This window comes from Aulonocara sp. 'chitande type north' Nkhata Bay, linkage group LG22 (assembly GCF_057382095.1).
Source record: "Aulonocara sp. 'chitande type north' Nkhata Bay isolate Kocher_YH1m ecotype deep benthic linkage group LG22, A_spYH_male_GT1.1, whole genome shotgun sequence".
NCBI classification, from domain to species: Eukaryota; Metazoa; Chordata; class Actinopteri; order Cichliformes; family Cichlidae; genus Aulonocara; species Aulonocara sp. 'chitande type north' Nkhata Bay.
Window position 1 is genome coordinate 11,672,000 of NC_141364.1, and position 18,151 is coordinate 11,690,150.

Here is an 18,151-nt window from a genome sequence, read left to right on the forward strand (position 1 = left end):
TTTGTGTTACACATTTCGATGTTTTTTTTTCCTCGCTACCTAGCCTGACCTGTCTCCCCAATGTGATGTTTGTGTATTGTACGTACGGTCAGCAAGGTCTGTCATCTCGGTTGTGGGCGAAAGACCTGCAACTGACAAAGGCTATCTCATCTCTCATCTCATAATTGTGTAACCTTCACATACATTCATGTACACAGCCACTCGAACTTGCTTAGTTTTAAAATAAAATCACTGCTTCTAATAAGCTGCTTGAACAAACAACCTGTACTGCAGGGCCCCTTTTAAAGTGTGGCAGTGTAATTACTGTAATAGGGTCTCGTTTTCCTGCCTTGGTGCCAGACTATATATTTTTTCTTTTTACAATCAGTCCTTACTCTCTGCAATTTTTATCCTTTACTCCTTTTTTCCCTCCAAAACACGCTCTGCTTTTGCTGTCTCCCTAACTCACTCAATGACTCTTTTCTTTCATTCCCTAAAGCACACACAAACATGCATAAGCACACACTCGCTTTATTCCTCCTCAAGCTATTTGTCTTAACAGGTGGTCATTCAGATTCAAGACTGGCACTGCAAAAGAGGTAGGAAGAAGGGGAAATAGAAAGGAAAAACTAATAATTATAGGAGAAGATAAGGTAAGGTGGGCATGGAGAGACATGGAGCTTATATACAGTCTTTTGTGATGTTTTGTAAAATATATTTCATTATGTCATTCTGGGCTCTAAACTGCTTGTGTTGTGAATATATCTGTTCTCGTCCTTTTGTGCGATTGCCCAAAACAATTTCTTTTATAATTTGTAAGAAAACACAGGCATTTTGACTGTACTAGATATGTTCTCACACTTACACACTTGTTAATCATTTAATTCAAAGTGGATTTCTGAAGTTAATACTCAATCTGCATTTAAAACTATAAGAGGATTAACACTTTAACACCTATCAGCCAAACCCCCTGTTAACAAAATCACCGTACTACCTTTGTTACAGCCCACCTGGTTAGCACCAGAAGATCATACATGCATAAATCATAATTCTTCAAAGATATTAGATGGATTTAAAATTTCTTTCATTAACTGACAGGATATGCAAACAAAAAAATCCTAAATATTATTTTTGTGCCAAAAGAAAATATTAAACTAAAATATTAAATTTTCACCAAACTGCAGATCATGTGCTCAAATACAGTTTCTTCTCTCACTGAACCAACTGGAAATAAAGTGTAACAAAAAGTACACATCATTAACTGAAAATGAAAAACAGCTGATTTATCTAACAATACCAATGTCATGTACTTAAACCATTTTGCAGGATGTTTATAAATTCTCCAGATAGCAGGACATCGACCTTTTTCCACACGTCCCCATAATTTTCCTCATTACTGCTTTGATCCTTTGACTGTTCACACAGAGGCTCATACTCATAATTTTTAAAGTTGATAAGAGGCTCCTTAACCAGAAGGGTTAGTGTAGTTATGTGGTATTCAGACTGCAGTGATCACAGTACCCACGCCTGTTTCAAAAATGAAACATCTGTTTCCTTCCCTGATTTTTATTTTTTTTATTTTTTATTTTTTATTTTTGGCTTCAGTGACAGACCGTAAACCAAAATTAAAATTGTGATACAAATTTCCACAATTTTGAGTTATTGCATCTTTTCATGTCACAATATGCACCTAATCGTGACCCGCTGCCACAGCTGTTATGCTTTAATTAGAGGCACTGATACAACAAAGAGATGCAAAACCAGCATGATTATGTGACGGAGGCCTTTTATACAAATTATCCGGGCTTTTTGGTAAAAAGCTTTTGGTTAGCTGAGCATCTGTTTAATCATTTTATTAAACGGGATATTGTAATAGTTTAACAATATGTAAATGTAGGATAAATAATCATTTTTGAGAAACGGCTTGGCGTGTGACTTGTGTAAAAGTCTGCTGATTGTTTGAATATTTAAAATTCTCTTTGATTAAAGACTAACAATAAAAAAAAAACTGTGATGAAAATGAATATCGGTTACGCTTAGGTTATTTTGTAGCTTGTGTTTTTAGAAAGGTACTTTTACCACACTGTGCATGAGAAATATGCACTATGTAATGATAGCGTATAACCGTTCACCTCATTATCATAAATGATATATGCAATTGCGTGGTGGACTTTGGAGAGGGAGCAGCCCAAGCTCTTTGCAGTATGTCACATTACTGAAGCTGAAAATTTAATGCTTCTGTTAAGAGGAAAGCCCCATCTGAAGTTCATATGCCCTGCTGTTGGAAGTGCTATTATGATCCTGCCTCCTGGCTGTGTGCTTGCATGTGCGTGCTTGTGAACGTTCCCTGACACCATTTGTCACTGAAGGCGGTGTATTTGTCTGTTTATACACTGCGTTTATCTTTTATGTGACTGTTTGTGTTTTTTATGTGGTACCTTATATTTATCCATTTTTTTATCTGTCCTTCTCCAGTATTACTGTATTGTTTTCATTGAAGTGTGTGCGTATATATACATATATATTATTTTTAAACACTCCCATGTTCCAGCCATGTTCTTTTGTCCTTGAGCGACACTGTAAATCCTGTTGAGGAGACTCTTTGCTCCTTCCAGTCTTAAAAAAGACATTTTAACGGTGTTTCCCCTCACTCAAAACTACTTTTCTTCTCATTGGCTGCTGCTTATAAACAGAAGATTTGAACAGCAGGTTGCTTTGCTCTCTTGCTCATGTGCTCTCATTTAAATCCATCAGTCTATCCATCCTCTTCCGCTTATTCAATTCAAACTGAACATTTAGAGCAGTCTGAATCTTGAACTTTCAGCTACTAGGGATTGCTTTGACTCTTTGAAACTGTAACATGATCATCTATATATGGCAGGAAAAAAAAGTACAACATAACCCCTTTAAGGTCTTTCTTTGTCTTGATTTCAACCTGTCATATCAACCAGATCTCTCTTGCAAGTCATTAGATATTCACACATTGTCAGGACCCGTTGGCATTATATCTTATAGCAGTGTTTGTCCCTTTTGTTGGCATCTTTCAACACACTGAATAGTCCCATACAGTTCAACAGGAGTCCCTCTGAAACAGACACCAAGACACCATGGGGAAAAATTGGGATATGTAACAAGGATGTGTATGTGGTATCCACGACATCTCAAAAGAAAAAGTTTAAAAGGTATTTAATGTTGTGAAAGACTTGCTTTTCAGCCAAGCACTTTTTTTCTTAAACCTAACCGTGTACGTTTAGTGCATAACCCCAAAAGGGAACGTTAAAAAGCAAAATGAAAGTGAAAATAAGCCTCTCTCTATCCTATCCAGGATAGGGACAGGCTTTAGGTTAAGGGTCGTGCGATTATGCCATCTGCCACGCCACCTGCCTGCTTATGCTGACTTGTGAGTCATTGTTCTTTCTCCCACAGGAAAATGGTACTAAGCTGGTTACCCTTATGTGAAAGATTACAAGAAGGTGTTCCTGATTAAATGTTAGTTTTTATGGGTTACATGGGAATATGTTACATAGGAAAGGTAATATTTGGACATCAGTTGACACATGGAGCATTGGCAGCCTGTGCTTATTCCAGTCTCAGCGCTTTCTCTATAGGCAGGTTGAACCTCCAGATCCCCCAGGTCTTCCCAGTTGTATGCTGGCTAGTAAGAGCTCTGTTTCACCAGAGTGAAATACTATTTAGCCTGTTATAGAATATTTGAGCAAAACGCAAATTTATTACATGTAGGGCTGTGGATCATTGCGATTCATGTCTGTTTCTTCTTCTTCTACCCTTTTCCTTTTTCAGACTAAGTACCTGGAAGTGCGCCTTTTACTCACAGTTTAATAGCTGCACACACTTAGTTCAATCAAAGAATGGGAACCCTTAACCTTGCAAGCCCTTGAAATTGGCCCCTGTGACAGAGCTGTCTTCATGTTGTTGTCTACCACTAAAAGGAAAAAGAAAAAAAAATAGCTGTGTAAGTGCTGGCTGCACACTTGACAAAGGCCAGATTTTAGTGTTTACCTCTTCTAGATTGCTGTTGGTGCACCAACACATTCCCTCCCTTTCTTGTGAATACTTGAAGTGAGTGCTGCAGTCTACCTCTCTCCTACGGCTATCTCTTCCTCGTCGCATCCTCTTTAGCAAGGCTGATAATTAGTACACCGCAGAAATCAGAGAAAGATCAAAGTGTGGATGAGACCAGGGGAGGGATGATAAAAGAGACATTTACATTTTAGTTTCAATTTCAATGAAACTTTTCAGGTAAAATACATAAATAAAAAAAGAAAGAGAGAGTGCAAAAGTGAGAGCGATCACACTGTGATCATAGAAAGAAAATATATACAGAGAGAATGAGAATGATGACATGTGCTTCCAATGCTACCATTTTGTGTTTCATAAAAATCAAATTTGGTTTAAAATAAATAGTTTTTCACTGAAATCCCACCACTAATTTCACTCAGCCATCCCTTTGCATGGATCTAATCCAAACTGGTTGACAGAGAAGCTGCTAAAGTGATAGCTGTTACTTTAAAGACTGTTGTAAAGATAGAATTTGCTTAAGCAATGTCGAATTTTCTGAGCCTTCCCATGCTAATTGTGACTGATATCATCTTAATTATAACATATTTCTCAAAAGAAGAAAAATAAAGAACGATGACTTTTTTTGTTGTTGTTTTTTAATTTTTCATCAAAACATTAGCAACATAATTGTGTCCTTTTCTCATATGAAGTATTCTATATTAACACTGTCAGCATTGTGTGATCAAAGCAGAGGAGCCTCTGTTACTCTTCAGGGATCATGTTTTATCTGCTGGTGATGAAAGTCAGCCTCATTTTGTGGGTCCTAAATAGGCCTGAGACCAAAATCATACAAAAAAGAAACACTGAAAGGTAATTACTCACAAAACAGCCTTTTGAAATTATTTAGTAAAACTAATGTGTCGTGGCTATTAAGTTGAGGCCATGTGTCACAGCGTACGAGAGCTTTTATTTCTGTGTCATATGTTCTTTCTCTGCCTTTCCCTCCCTTCCCCTTTCCCTCTTTTGATGACCCTTCCTTCACCAGATTAGCTTTTCTTTGCCGGACTTTTTGTCATCCTCTCTGGATATCTTTTCTCTCGCTCTCTCTTCCTACTGCCCTTAAAGGCCCATTAGTCTGTCTAACTACACTGTGATTACCAGACTTATGTATTCAATGTGTGATTACAGGGCCAACTTTGTCCTGCAAGTCTCTCTTTGACTGACTGTCTGACTGCTCAGGAAGACATAGCGATCCCTTGTGCATTATCCAGCGTATTCATTTATGTACACTTCATGTGCTCATTTCTCACTTCTTCCTTTTCCTTTTCCAGCCCTTTCTCCAACTGTTATTTTTTCGTTCTTTCTCACTTGTTGGCTCTTTCTTTCTTCTCTTTGCCCTCCTCTGCTGATTATTTTCTCTCATCATCTCTCTTTTGGCTTCTGCCTCAGCCTTCCTCTGTGTCTCTCCAGCACCTTTGCCCTCTCCCTCTCTAATCTTTTCCAAATGCTTCTGTGTTATCAGCGAACCACAGAAGCATGCTTTGGGCACCCTTTGGTGTTAACCCAAAAACAATGAAATTAAGTGTTTTGTAAAGGATCTTTAATTTTCCAGCAAGGCTTCCCTGATCCCTATCCAGTGCTCTAGTGTCTCCTTTTCAAGCAAATCCCAAAATAAGAAGAATGAAAACTGCATTGTCCTCTGAAGATTTTGGCTATACAAACTGCAATAGCATTGCATAGAAGTCTATTAAATCTCTATACAGTTATGGTCTTGAAAAAATAGTAATAACAATAATAATATTAAAGCTGCAAGCAGCGTTATGAGGGCCCTCGCACCCCGGCACGTCGAGCCACGCCCAACACCTAAAACCAGCACGTCCGATCAGATGTCACATTGATGGAATTCATGCATTTAACCACCAGCTAACATTTCATCTCATTCAATCATGATTATAGTCCTCCCACTAGGTGGCGCTCTAACCATTACTGACAAATAGCATAACAAACCTTTCCAAGCTCGAGTCTAATCATGCCTGCGACCTTTGGGAGAGATTGGACATTGTCTTTTTGAGTGACAGCAGATTACTGCTTTTTGGCGAGTGATTGAAACGCCATGACCACCCCGTTTCCCTGAACGTAAAAAGCTTCGCAATTTAACATCACAAAGGTCTTTAGATTACACGCACTGGAGATCGGGTCAATCTGATGAAACCCCTTGGAGGAGTTCGTCAAAGTACGGTGCCTGATGAGTGGGGAAAATGTCGCCAAAATTACACATTAATTTTAAAATGGCTGACTTTCTGTAGGATTTGGGATATTGCTCCAAGAGACTTTTTTTGTACATCTCAATATCTTCCATAAACTTACCAGGTTTCAGACTCGTACATAAAACACAGAGCAGGGGCTGATGATTTGAAATTTTGTAGGGGGCGCTGTGGAGCCATTTTGCGCTATTCAAGGAAAATGATCACATAACAAGATAGCCCTCATCAAATTGGAGGTGTGCGCCTTTTTAAACTTTCCAAGCCCCTCAAAAGGCACTTCATTGTTCATGGTGAACCGCGTTGCCACCAGGGTGCGCCGTTCAGTTTAAAGTCACAATTTTCACACTGAAGCATCATGAAGGACTGATGGTGATATTCACCGCTTTCGAGGTGGCCACGATGAACCTCTGAAAATCAATACAACAAAGTGAAAGACATGACATTTCCTGGCTTTCCTGGAGAAATTTGAGGCTGCAGATGTCACCCATCACAATACTGTACCCCAAAGTGTAAAACATGACATTTCCTGTTGGCACTAGGTGGCGCTGTCCCTGATGTCAAAAATGGCAGTTGAAATATGTTCAGGGGCGGAGCCTTATCATATGTGTGCTCTTTGGTCCAGATCGGATAATGTATGACAGAATGAGAGGCAATAAGATTTTCATGGCGAGTCATCGAAATTCGCCGTGGCGCCACGGCCTCACCGTATAACGAAAACTCAAAAGCTCCACAATTTAACATGGCCCAGTTGTGTAGTTGACACTGACCAAATATGAAGCTTATATGACTAAATCCCAAGGAGGAGTTCGAAAAAGTTCGAGGCATGGAAATGGCAAAATTAGAGTCAAAATGTCACGTTCACTTCTAAATGGCGGACTTCCTGTTGGGTTTGCGTCAATGCTCCCCCAGACTTTTTTGTTCGTCTTGGCATGGTACACATGTGTGCCAGATTTCATACATGTAGCTCAAACGATGTGGTTGTAGGGCTGCATTTAACAAGGCATAGGTGGCCCTCTAGAGCCATTTCCCAGTGCTCATATGTAAAACCATTAAAATACAAAATTTTTCACCAGACCTGGCATGTGTACAAAATTTCAAGGGTTTTTGAGCATGTTTAGGCCCTGAAAAAGGCCCTTGTTTTGCCTGAATAATAATAAGAAGAAACGGAGCAGATACAATAGGGCCTTCGCACTCTCAGTGCTCGGGCCCTAATAAAGAAAATGTATTTACAGTAAATAGTGATACATCTGCACACATTTGAGCCAGAGTGCATATTCTTCTTGTCAGAGCGTGAGTCAGCCACAGGTTTTAGTCACCACTTCTTATACAGCTGAGTCAGACTGTGTAGGCTTCTGGTTTTTGTTTTTTGCTCATCAGGATGTCCTTGTGCCTTGTTATTAATTTCCACGAAGCCAGATATTTGTCATGTAGCAGCTGCGTATGTGATCAAAGATCTTTACACCAAGAATTGCTCGGTATAAGGTGAAATTGTTACTTCTCAAGGAGTCTGTCTCTAACTGCAGTCTGTGTCGCTCAGGTTATTTTTGATAGCCCTTACAATCTCCTGAAGTGGTTGAAAGTTGAAGCAGAACATAAAAGTTAAAGCCAAGTAACAAGAATGAAAGTAGCACTTTCAAGGATAATAAAAAGCAATCTTTCCACAGTGTGTTCCTTGAAGTCTGGAGGAAAAAAATGGCTTTGTCTGGATGTCACACCTCAGATTCCCTCAAAGATGTACGTGTTGAGAACACTGTAAGAGAGCCTGGTTCTCAGTGTGTGTGTGTGTGTGTGTGTGTGTGTGTGTGTGTGCCAGTGGAGTGGGGGTGGGGGTCTGTTTAAGCAGACAAGCTTAAAGCATGGTTAATTTTAATATCAGCAAAATCCCTTAAAAATCAGGCGTTAATGCAGCTCACCATATGTCACTACAGATGTTGATATTAGATTATAGATTAAGATAAATGTGCTGATGATGGCTCTCGTGCACGCCTGCCACATAGAACAGAATGTAAAACGACAACTGTTCTCAGTGCGACTGCTCAGATACGTCCTCGCTAATGAACTCTGGTTCCTTTTTCAAATTTGGTAGAACGGGTATTAAGATCTTTTAATAAAATGAGAGTTACTTTGGTTTTGCTTTCTTGATGAATATTTTGATCTAATACTTAATCTTGAAATTCGTTGTACCAGTATCTACCTTTGTTGCTATTGAATGATTTAATTATATATTATATCAACATAAAGAGATCTAAATAATATTTCGGATTCAAGTACATGACAAATGAAGAAGTAACAGGACAAAAAAATTAACTATGGCAGATGAATAACATCTGACATTATCTGAAAGGAAACTGGAAAATAAAATCCAGCAAGGACCCGGCGCAGGACCTGAGGGGTGCCTCTGGCCCTTCAGTTGATCCATATACTGTTTGCTGTACAAACGTTACATGGATCAACTGGTGGCTATCGAGAAGCCATTCTTACCTGAATAAAAAACACACACAGTGGAGCACTATCTGTGGATTGGCCTCCCTACAGCCCAGATCTCAGCATTATTGAAGGAGTGTGGGATACTTTTTACTAAGAATTGAACAAAAGCTAGCAAACACAAAATAGAAGAGGTTTAAATGTCCTTCAAGAAACCTCAGGATCTATTGCCGAAGACTACTTGAAGAAATTCCAAGAAAGTTTGCATAAGAGAGTTCAGGCTGTGCTAAAAAGTTAAAAGGTGATCTCATACCAAATATTAACATTCAAACATCATTAGAATTGCACTCTGCGCAACTCTAATGAGGTCTGTTTTTGCCTCATATACTGCGTTTCCACTTATGCGAGTGGTTCAAGACTTTTGAATGGTGTTGTAGTTATTGTCCTTCAGTGGTGTACCTTAGGCAACACAATGTAGCTTAACTCCTAGATATTTCTTTAAAGAAACTTTGCTGTATCCGTTATTTGGCTGATTTTAAACAGGGAGATTTACGCCGGCTTTCACTCACTGCAGTCTGCTTCTTATGTAGCTGTCCGTGGTGCTGAAACCAGCTTCAAAGCTTACATTTTGTCTCTCTGTGCTGAAAAGAAACTGCATTTCCTGTTTTCCACTCTTGAAAGCTAAATAAGGGTGCTCTTTTTCTCCCGACTCTTTGTAAAAGTTCTATGGTTCTGTTTTGTTTTGTTTGTGGTTTTCTGTGTGTTGTGTGTGAAGCCAGGGGCTAAAGGAAAGTGCTTTGTCCAGCTTAAATCCTCAACAGATGGTGTTAATGCATTTATCAAAGGACAGGTTCACTCTCAACAGATTTTGTCAAACCTTTCTCAGTGTTAATGCCTTTCTTTCATTATTCCAAACCTGACGTGTCATTTTGCACTTTGTGTTATTCATATTTACTCCAAGCACTTTCAGAGGCCAAATAAAACTGAACCATTGTGCAAATGTACTGTAAATGACTAATTTAATACTATTATTTGCTTGAGTTAGTGTTAATTGAGTTTTGTTATCATGCAGGTGAGGTACACTGTTGGGAAATGTATTTAAAAATAAAGGCAAATACACTCTAATGCCACATGTCGTCTAACTCATGTCTGTCTTCCCCCCTTTTTTGTAATTTCCTGCAGTGGTGCTGCTGAATTCTAAAGAGACTCAAGCAGAGCTCGGCTGGACGTCCTATCCCCCTAATGGAGTAAGTATAGTTGCATTTTTCATTACCTGCATGTCATTTTTTTCATTTGTAGACGCATGTGTTTACTTGCCAGCCTCCACACAGCTTGTTACTTTACTTTTCCACACCTTTTCTTCAATTTGTCCCCAGTGCTGAGCTCATCATTATCATTAATCATTGGAACTAATCCAGGCTACTATAATATAGCAGTGTCCAAAGCAGCTACACAGATGTGCTGCCACAGATAAATGGCCTTTTGTGACGATCGATTTCGTCCGTAAAACCCTTTGCACTAAGTTATGACTGCAAGATAAATGCAGGAGCACTTTTGCCAGAGCAGTTTGTCACCCACGTGTCACCTGCAAGTTGGCCTTTCCATGCACACACACACTTGATAAGTCTATTATATGAATAACATCACTGCTTTTAAATGTGCATTGTTTAGGATAGAGGTTGCTGAAGCACTTGTGTTTGAGATGACTGCTGCACTACGTGCTCCACTATGCATAAGATTAATGTGACTGTGTGATTCACCTACATGTCCCAGTAGAAGTGATAGAGAACACACTGCACCCACTTTGATATAGTCACCTTGACAGGAGAGGGGCTGATCACATTACCATTGGAGATAATCCATTTCTACTCTTTTGCTTTGTGCACGTTTGTGTATTTATGAGAGAGGGAGAGCAGTTCATATTTGCTGCTCAGTTCACTTTCAATTCTGTCAAGAGCGCCTCGGTAATTCAAATAGTGACATGGAGTCATAATCATTCATCTGATGGATAAATTATATATTTGATTAAATTTTTCTCGCTCTTCCAGACTGAAAGTAAATCAGAAAAACAAACTCTGCCCTACGGCAAATATTAGGAAACTATAAAAAGCATTCTTAGAGTGCTCAGAGGAGTTTAAACTTTTAATTCCTCAAAAATAAAATACATTTAAAAGATAAATAAAATGCTATATTATTCAGTGGTTCCTCACCTTGAAGAGAATACTTGTGACTCCGTCCCAATGGCTGAAATAGGGTGTGCACATACATCAGATTTCTTTTTACTACTACCACTTCTTCTAAAGCAACAACTACTAATAATAATCTTTTGTTAGCAAACAGGCCAGTAATTATCAATTATTTGGACCAATATTTAGACAAAAAACACTCTTAATCTATTCAGCAAGGTGCAGAGAGTTCTTTAGAACAGAGAATCTCTGTCAGTACCGATATAGTATCAATATTTTAGGCTACACCAAAGCTGCAAAAAATAAATAAATAAATAAAAACTATCTGTAGGCTGAAGGCCAACTAACAAAGCCCTTTAATTAAGCCTGCTGTGTCTTTTTTTCTAAATTCGTTTCTTGTGAATAAATCACAAGACTGTGGGATGAAGCGTTTATACCAGGGGTAGGCAACCTTTCTGATGACGAGTGCCATTTAGAATTTCCTCAGAGGTCAGTGTGCCATATGATTGCATTAGCGATAAATTTAATAACGCTCTATATTAACGGTTACACACTATATAGAACCACTTTATAGAATTATATTTGTTCGCAGATGTTGGCAGCAATCAGCGAATAGTTATCAGCTATTTTGAAACCAAAAAAAAGGACACTTTTTATCCATGACAGCAAATGAACTGTACAACAGAAAATACAAAAGCTATTTATGGTCTCCTCACAACAATGATAAGAAAAATAAACTGGGCCAATATGGCATGTCTGTTAATACAGAGACAAACATGTTAATGTGATCTCTGGTCTCCCACTCAGAGATACAGGTCTCCGAGTGTCCAGCATTCAGACGGCTACCTGAGGAGACTCATGTGAGAGAAAATCTACTCACACAGATATGTAGAGCCAAATACTGTCAATAAGGCCTCTGCAATGTTTTGAAGACAGTTAAACTTGTCAGGTAGTGATGTCCAGCAGGTGAAAATGCAAGCTCCATGAACACACACAGCTATGGATTCCAGCTGCTTCGATGTTATATGTATGATTTTTATCATACATCATACATACATCATAAGCTTCAGAGAATTATTTATTAAAAGCTAGACATTTTAAATGAGAATAAGAAAGTATTTCTTTGTGCCCCCCTTTCCCTGTTAATGTCCTACCTGGCCCCCTGGCAAAACTTTGCTAGACCCACCCCTGCACAGTTACCAGCTGTCAGCTACTTAGAAACAGATCCTGGTGTTATTTGTTTCTCAGGAACAGTTCATAACTTCCCTTCAACTCATTCATGTCACCTAAAAGGCAAACCTGTTTCTCCATCACCTGTTCAGCTCTGATGATTCAGTAAAGACATCTCCTGGTTTCATCTTCCTGGTTTCCCTCTCACAAGATAACCAAACCGACATCATGACCAGCAGCTTTACAGCTGTGGCTCCAGCAAACATCAGCTACTAGAAAGTAATATTAAATACATTCTAACAACAGCTGATCAAGCTTAAACGTGCTGCTGTTGTTTAGCGCGACATTCGACGGTTTCCTCTTTCTGGCGCAAAGTGGGCGATAAACAAAAGAGAAAAAAGGCGATCAGCTGATCATTGATCAGTTTCATGATTGAAGTAGCAACCACCCAGCTGTATAGAAACTCCGTCATGCTAGCTAGCACGCAGTACGAGTTATTGTAACTGACTGTAAAAAGTCAGCACAACAAAAATAAACTCCACCTAAACTTGGTTCATATCTGACCCAGATAGACTGCAGGTCATAACTTCTTACCTGAAGTTCAGTTCACCTGACACTCGGACCGGCGGCCGCCTCGGGTCTCTCCTCTTGCCTCTCCTTTCTCTCATCCACCTGCTGGCCTCCACCACAGATTACTGAATCTGTGGAAGCTCCGCCACAGCCACCACCAAACAACTGAGTTATTTTTACACACCGACCAGCATCTGGCCAATCCACCACCTTTTATTGTTTATACCGTTACAAAGAAAAAAAAGTCAAATGCCCAGTATGCCCGATGGCCAGTCCAGCTATGGTCGTGCCATCAGTTAACCCTTCGCATGCCAACTGTGGCACGCGTGCCTAGGGTTGCCGACCCCTGGTTTATACAAACATTGAACACAAATGCCATTAGTTTAAGTGCCAAGCAGTCTGAGATCGAAAGAAAGTGACTAAGGTCTGACCCACAGTTGCAGAAACACCACTTAAGACTCACGATGACTGAGCCTGTTCATTATGTGACACTATTAGACAATCTGAGAACCAATGATTTTTATTTCAAACACTCACTCATCAGATTATGTCATTACACTGTTAACCTGAACGTACTCACTCCTGTTTGCATATCTATTCTTTCTGCTGTCATTTAACATTTTTATCATCTGTTTCTTGCTGTTTTTTTTTTCTTCTTGTCAGTCCTTCATGTTATTACTAAGCTCCTTGCTGCTTATTCATGGTTTGTAAAATGCAGTATGTCTCTTTCCATTCCCATATTCCTTTTCTTGATTTTCTTTTTTCTATACCTCACATTTAAGGATTTTGTGTCTTTTTTCCCCTCTGCCCAAATCTTTATCCCTACAGTGGGAGGAAATAAGCGGCGTAGATGAGAAGTATAAGCCCATTCGGACATACCAGGTGTGCAATGTGATGGAGCCCACGCAGCAGAACAACTGGCTGCAGACGGGCTGGGTGGCACGTCGAGGTGGACAGCGCATTTTTGTGGAGCTCCAGTTCACTCTGCGTGACTGCAACAGCATCCCTGGTGTAGCAGGCACCTGCAAGGAGACCTTCAACCTCCTGTATGTCGAGTCAGACAGGGACCTTGGAGGTGTGACGCGAGAGGACCGGTATACCAAGATAGATACCATTGCTGCTGATGAGAGCTTCACGCAGGGTGATCTTGGTGAGAGGAAGATGAAGCTGAACACAGAGGTGCGCGAGATCGGCCACCTCAATCGTAAAGGGTTCCACCTGGCATTCCAGGATGTCGGTGCCTGCGTGGCACTGGTGGCTGTGCGGGTTTACTACAAACGCTGTCTCGCAACCGTCCAGAACCTGGCAGTGTTCCCCGATACAGTGGCCGAGGCAGCGTTTGCCACGCTTGTAGAGGTGCGCGGCACCTGTGTTAACAACTCTGAAGTTGACACAGACAGCCCTCCCAGGATGCATTGTAGTGCCGAAGGTGAATGGCTGGTGCCTATTGGGAAGTGCAGCTGCAGCGCCGGCTACGAGGAGGGACACAGCAGCTGTGAAGGTAGGGAATGGAAAATCAGATAGTGGGATGTGTGGATACACGAATAAGAATGCAGCAAATACAAGCAACGAGAAAGGAGTTGTGTCGGAAATGAACTAAAGCAACAAATCCAGAATACTGAATAAAGAAAAGAAAGAATTAGCAATGTTTTCATGTGTTTTAGCTCTTTGATAGAATGCTCTGGACTAACAGCGAGCAGGAACACAACAGGAAAAAAACAAAAACTGTGTGTGATTTTTTTGTTTGTTTTCTTTTAAACACAACTTGGTTTGAATTTTTGCTAGAAACCGGTGTCAGTGTATTGAATAGCACATACAAAATACAGCAAATAATTGCATTGCAATCAAAACTGATGATTTGTATGCAAACTAAGTGAAATTGGCTTTTTTTTCATGTGTTAAATGGCAGTGCCACTTGCATTAGAGCCAATCCAAATTCCAAATTACATTGGAGGTTCAGGCAGATATTGCTAGCAGCTACAAATATTATAAAGCTGTATAGTTCTGTTGAAGATATATTCAGTTAAAAAGACTCTGAAATTGACATTACCTTTAGAGTAAGTAATATTCAACAAGAGACTTGAAGTGAGTTAACAGAATGAGGATTTTTGCAGTGAAAAGAAGAAAAAAAGGAGAGGAGTTTGTGACGGCGATGAAGTTGGGCAGAATAAAAGAAGAGATTAATGGCATTAGAAGATGAGAAAAGCAAGGCTGATCTGTATTGAGACACACACAGAGATACAGCAGATACTGTAAGAGTGAACGAGGGAAAGGGAATAAGTGCAGGTGAGCAAGGACAGAAAGGAGAAATCAATGTTAACGAGTGTTTAGACAAGAAGAACGCTCCGCAGTGGTCATGTTTTTAGAGGGCAGACAATAGAAGTACAAACACACCTTTCTCATTCATTTTCAAACTGTGCCTCCTTTTGTTCTATACTGACAGTGCCATCGATTGCGAGGATCTTGACTTGTCAGAGATGTTAAAATATTTCGTGTTTATGTCCAAACGTTGTCACACATATTGGCATGTGAGGCATGGTGTGTGTACCGTGAGTATGAGAAGTGTGAAGAGCCTGGTGTGTGTGAATGTGAACACAATGACTTTGTGTACTGTTTCTTCAGAAGGCCGTGTCCCAAGCTTGACAACACATCTTTCTTTCATGAGGCATAAATGTCCCGATTAACACACAGACACACCTACACGAAGTGCTGCCATTAGTAAGCTAGCGGGTGGTTTGATGTGTTGCTTTCTGACGTAAACTGAAACGGACAGTATTGCGATCTTTTGTCACAATTGCTCATATAATAGCAGCAGTTTGAACGCCTGACTCTCGCTGTTAGTTTTCACACCCCATCTTGAATTATTGTGCAATGTGATGTGGGTGTTGGAGTCACTTGACTAGACTGTAACGTGCAGTCATGGGACAGTAATTTAGACTGTTGAACTTGGTGCGGTGATCTCATATTGATCCCTGCAGTGGTTTTTTATTAAAAATGTATTGATTCTGTGTATTTGATTAACAATAGTAATTTACATCAGCGTGTTTGTATTCCAAAGTGAAGCTCATTGTGCTACTAACTAAAATATATAAGAAACGGCAACATAGCTAAAAGGCTCAGTGAGTCTATCCATAAAAAGTCAAAACCTTACTTGGATTCAGTTTGCCTGCTGTCCACTTCAAGGTTGTCTCTGTCTGAAGCTCTGCACAGCTCTCAGCACTCCTGCTGTTTTCAGGTCATTTCCTTGAAGTCTCATTCTGACCACTTCCCTCTGCACGTCTTCTTTGCTGTGTCAAAGCAGCATGCCTTTAACTATACTTTCATTTTGGGGAAGAAGTCAGGTGAGCAACAATTTTTGTTGCCGTTGCCATGAAACCCATCACGTTCGGGGTCGTTTGCAGTAAGTGTTCTCCCTCAGACACCTCGGGATGTCGATGACCTTGTGCATTACCTGTGGACTTGTACATCGCATGATCTTCCAGTGAAGACTGCTGTTTTCTCATCTAAGTCATAGCAGGGACATAATATTTTCTTAACCTTAACATTTTTTGGTATGATTGTACCATATGCCGCTTTTGGAATGCTTTCATTTAGTGGGATCTAACAACCGATATGGTAATTCATCACATATCTTGTCTGTCATTATAAATGATGGGCCGTAACAATATTAACTTTATGAAGTTTCTGCCAACAATAGTTCTGCAAAACACCTAGCTGTTGAGAGGAACCAATAGTTAAGGAAAAAAATCCAGTATAAATAGTATTAATAGTAAAGTTGGTGATAAGTCGTGCAGAACTTTGGCTGCGTTGCACATTTTCTGGTTCTGCAGTAACAGTTTGACAGTTGGAGCTGAGAATTGTTTAATGATATTGGCAGTTGGGCCGTGTGCAAATAAAGTATGCGTTGCTTGTCCTGCTTTTTGTAATTACTGACAATGCTTTTTCGACAATAAAATCTTCGCCGCGGACAGAAGAATCTGACTGATGTACAAACCAACAGAGAAACTCGGAGGAGAATAACAATGTGGTACGGGGAAGCACCGCGCAGATGGATGAAGAGAGAAAGCACTGACAGGAAACCAACAAAAAAAAGTAACATTTTAAAGGAAAAGAAGGAGTAAAGGGAGAATAGAACATGTCAGGCATCTTGCCAAAAGAGCAAGTAGACAAGGACAGTGAGTCTCAGTGATGGCACAGAAAAGCCAGCGAGTCCACAGAGACTCAGAGACAGAGACGTTTTAGACTGCTTCTATCGGTGCTCAACCTTGACTGGGTGCAGTTTAGCAAGTAACTGTGTGGTCCACTAGGTGATAGAGAATGTCATTATCCATGAGAGTGGTCTGCTGACACACACACACACACACACACGTTCCCTGTAGTGCCTCTTTCCTCACTTCAGCTGTAATGGTATGAATATGCAGCCAAAGCCCAGACATCTCCCACTGCACCAGAGCTATTGATCAGCTGTAATGCTCCACTAAACTGAGGAATTGCGCTGGGACTGCTCATACACACTTATACTAAGGACACATCTCACAGCAGACACACACACACACTTTTTTTTTTAAAATTTCATTTTGTGTGTCGGAGAAAGACATCAGGTCTCCATGTGCACCTCATAAAAATGGATAGTGAGATTACAGAAATGTTTTGTGCGCAAGGACATTTGAGTTTATATATGTGTCGCAATCATCCTCATGCACATGTCCTTCAAGAATATGAATGAGTAGCTGCTGTGAAGTACAACAAAAAAAGAATGCAAAGCAGTAAATCGCAACAAACACAACAAAGCTGTGATCTTCAACTGATTCCCGTGTACGTTTGCATACAGTGTGCATAGGTTCTATGTCTTATTTACTCCTGAGCGTAATTGTTTAACTGAGTGAGTGAAAATGCACTAAGTGTCTCAGTCCCGGTCAATAATATCGAAGAGCCAGTGAGAAGCTACTGATAATGGTGTAAACAGATAGTGCAGTGCAGTAGGGAAGAGGATTATTACCGCATCCTCTGTAAGGGTCACAGAAGATTTAAGGAATGCTGGATTACTTCGGATTATGGCAACTGCTGTCATAATTCTTTTTATAAAGTTTTTACCTAGGAAGTGTAGGTATTAAAGGACATTTAACTTAATTTAACAACAACAAAAAAACTCAGCAAAAGAGCAAATTTGTTATGTGTCCAGCCATGCGGTGGCTCTCGTCTGGCTTTCATCTCTCCAGTTCGACGGCTTTCTGCATCAAAACTGAATGAATGTGTAATTATAGAAAACCTAAAAAAGACAAAAATGTGTGTGGTGTTGAAGTCGTCTCTTACAACTGAGTTACTACCAAGTATCTCTAGGATGAAAAGAGGAGATCCTGGTGTTTAAGATTTAGGTCATGCAACTAATCTGCTGTTGCTCAGAGGACCGCAAGACTGCTGCTGCTTGTGAAGATGAGTGTAAATACGAAGAACTTAGAGCTTATGTCCACTTAGCTTCCTCATGAAATACATAAAAGGCCAAAAAAGGAGAGCGAGTTTAAAAACCAGAGCGGTAGG

General features: G+C 40.0%; 1 protein-coding gene across 2 annotated transcripts in view; it reads left to right on the plus strand.

The window, feature by feature from the left end:
- Window positions 1–18,151, plus strand: part of epha10 (EPH receptor A10) — a 164,506-nt gene that overhangs the window by 35,756 nt on the left and 110,599 nt on the right. For both annotated transcript variants that reach the window (XM_086280947.1, XM_086280946.1), the window contains exons 2-3: window positions 9,870–9,934; window positions 13,442–14,114. In XM_086280947.1, the coding sequence (XP_086137073.1) occupies window positions 9,870–9,934; window positions 13,442–14,114 (738 nt within the window). The remainder of the gene's footprint in view (window positions 1–9,869; window positions 9,935–13,441; window positions 14,115–18,151) is intronic.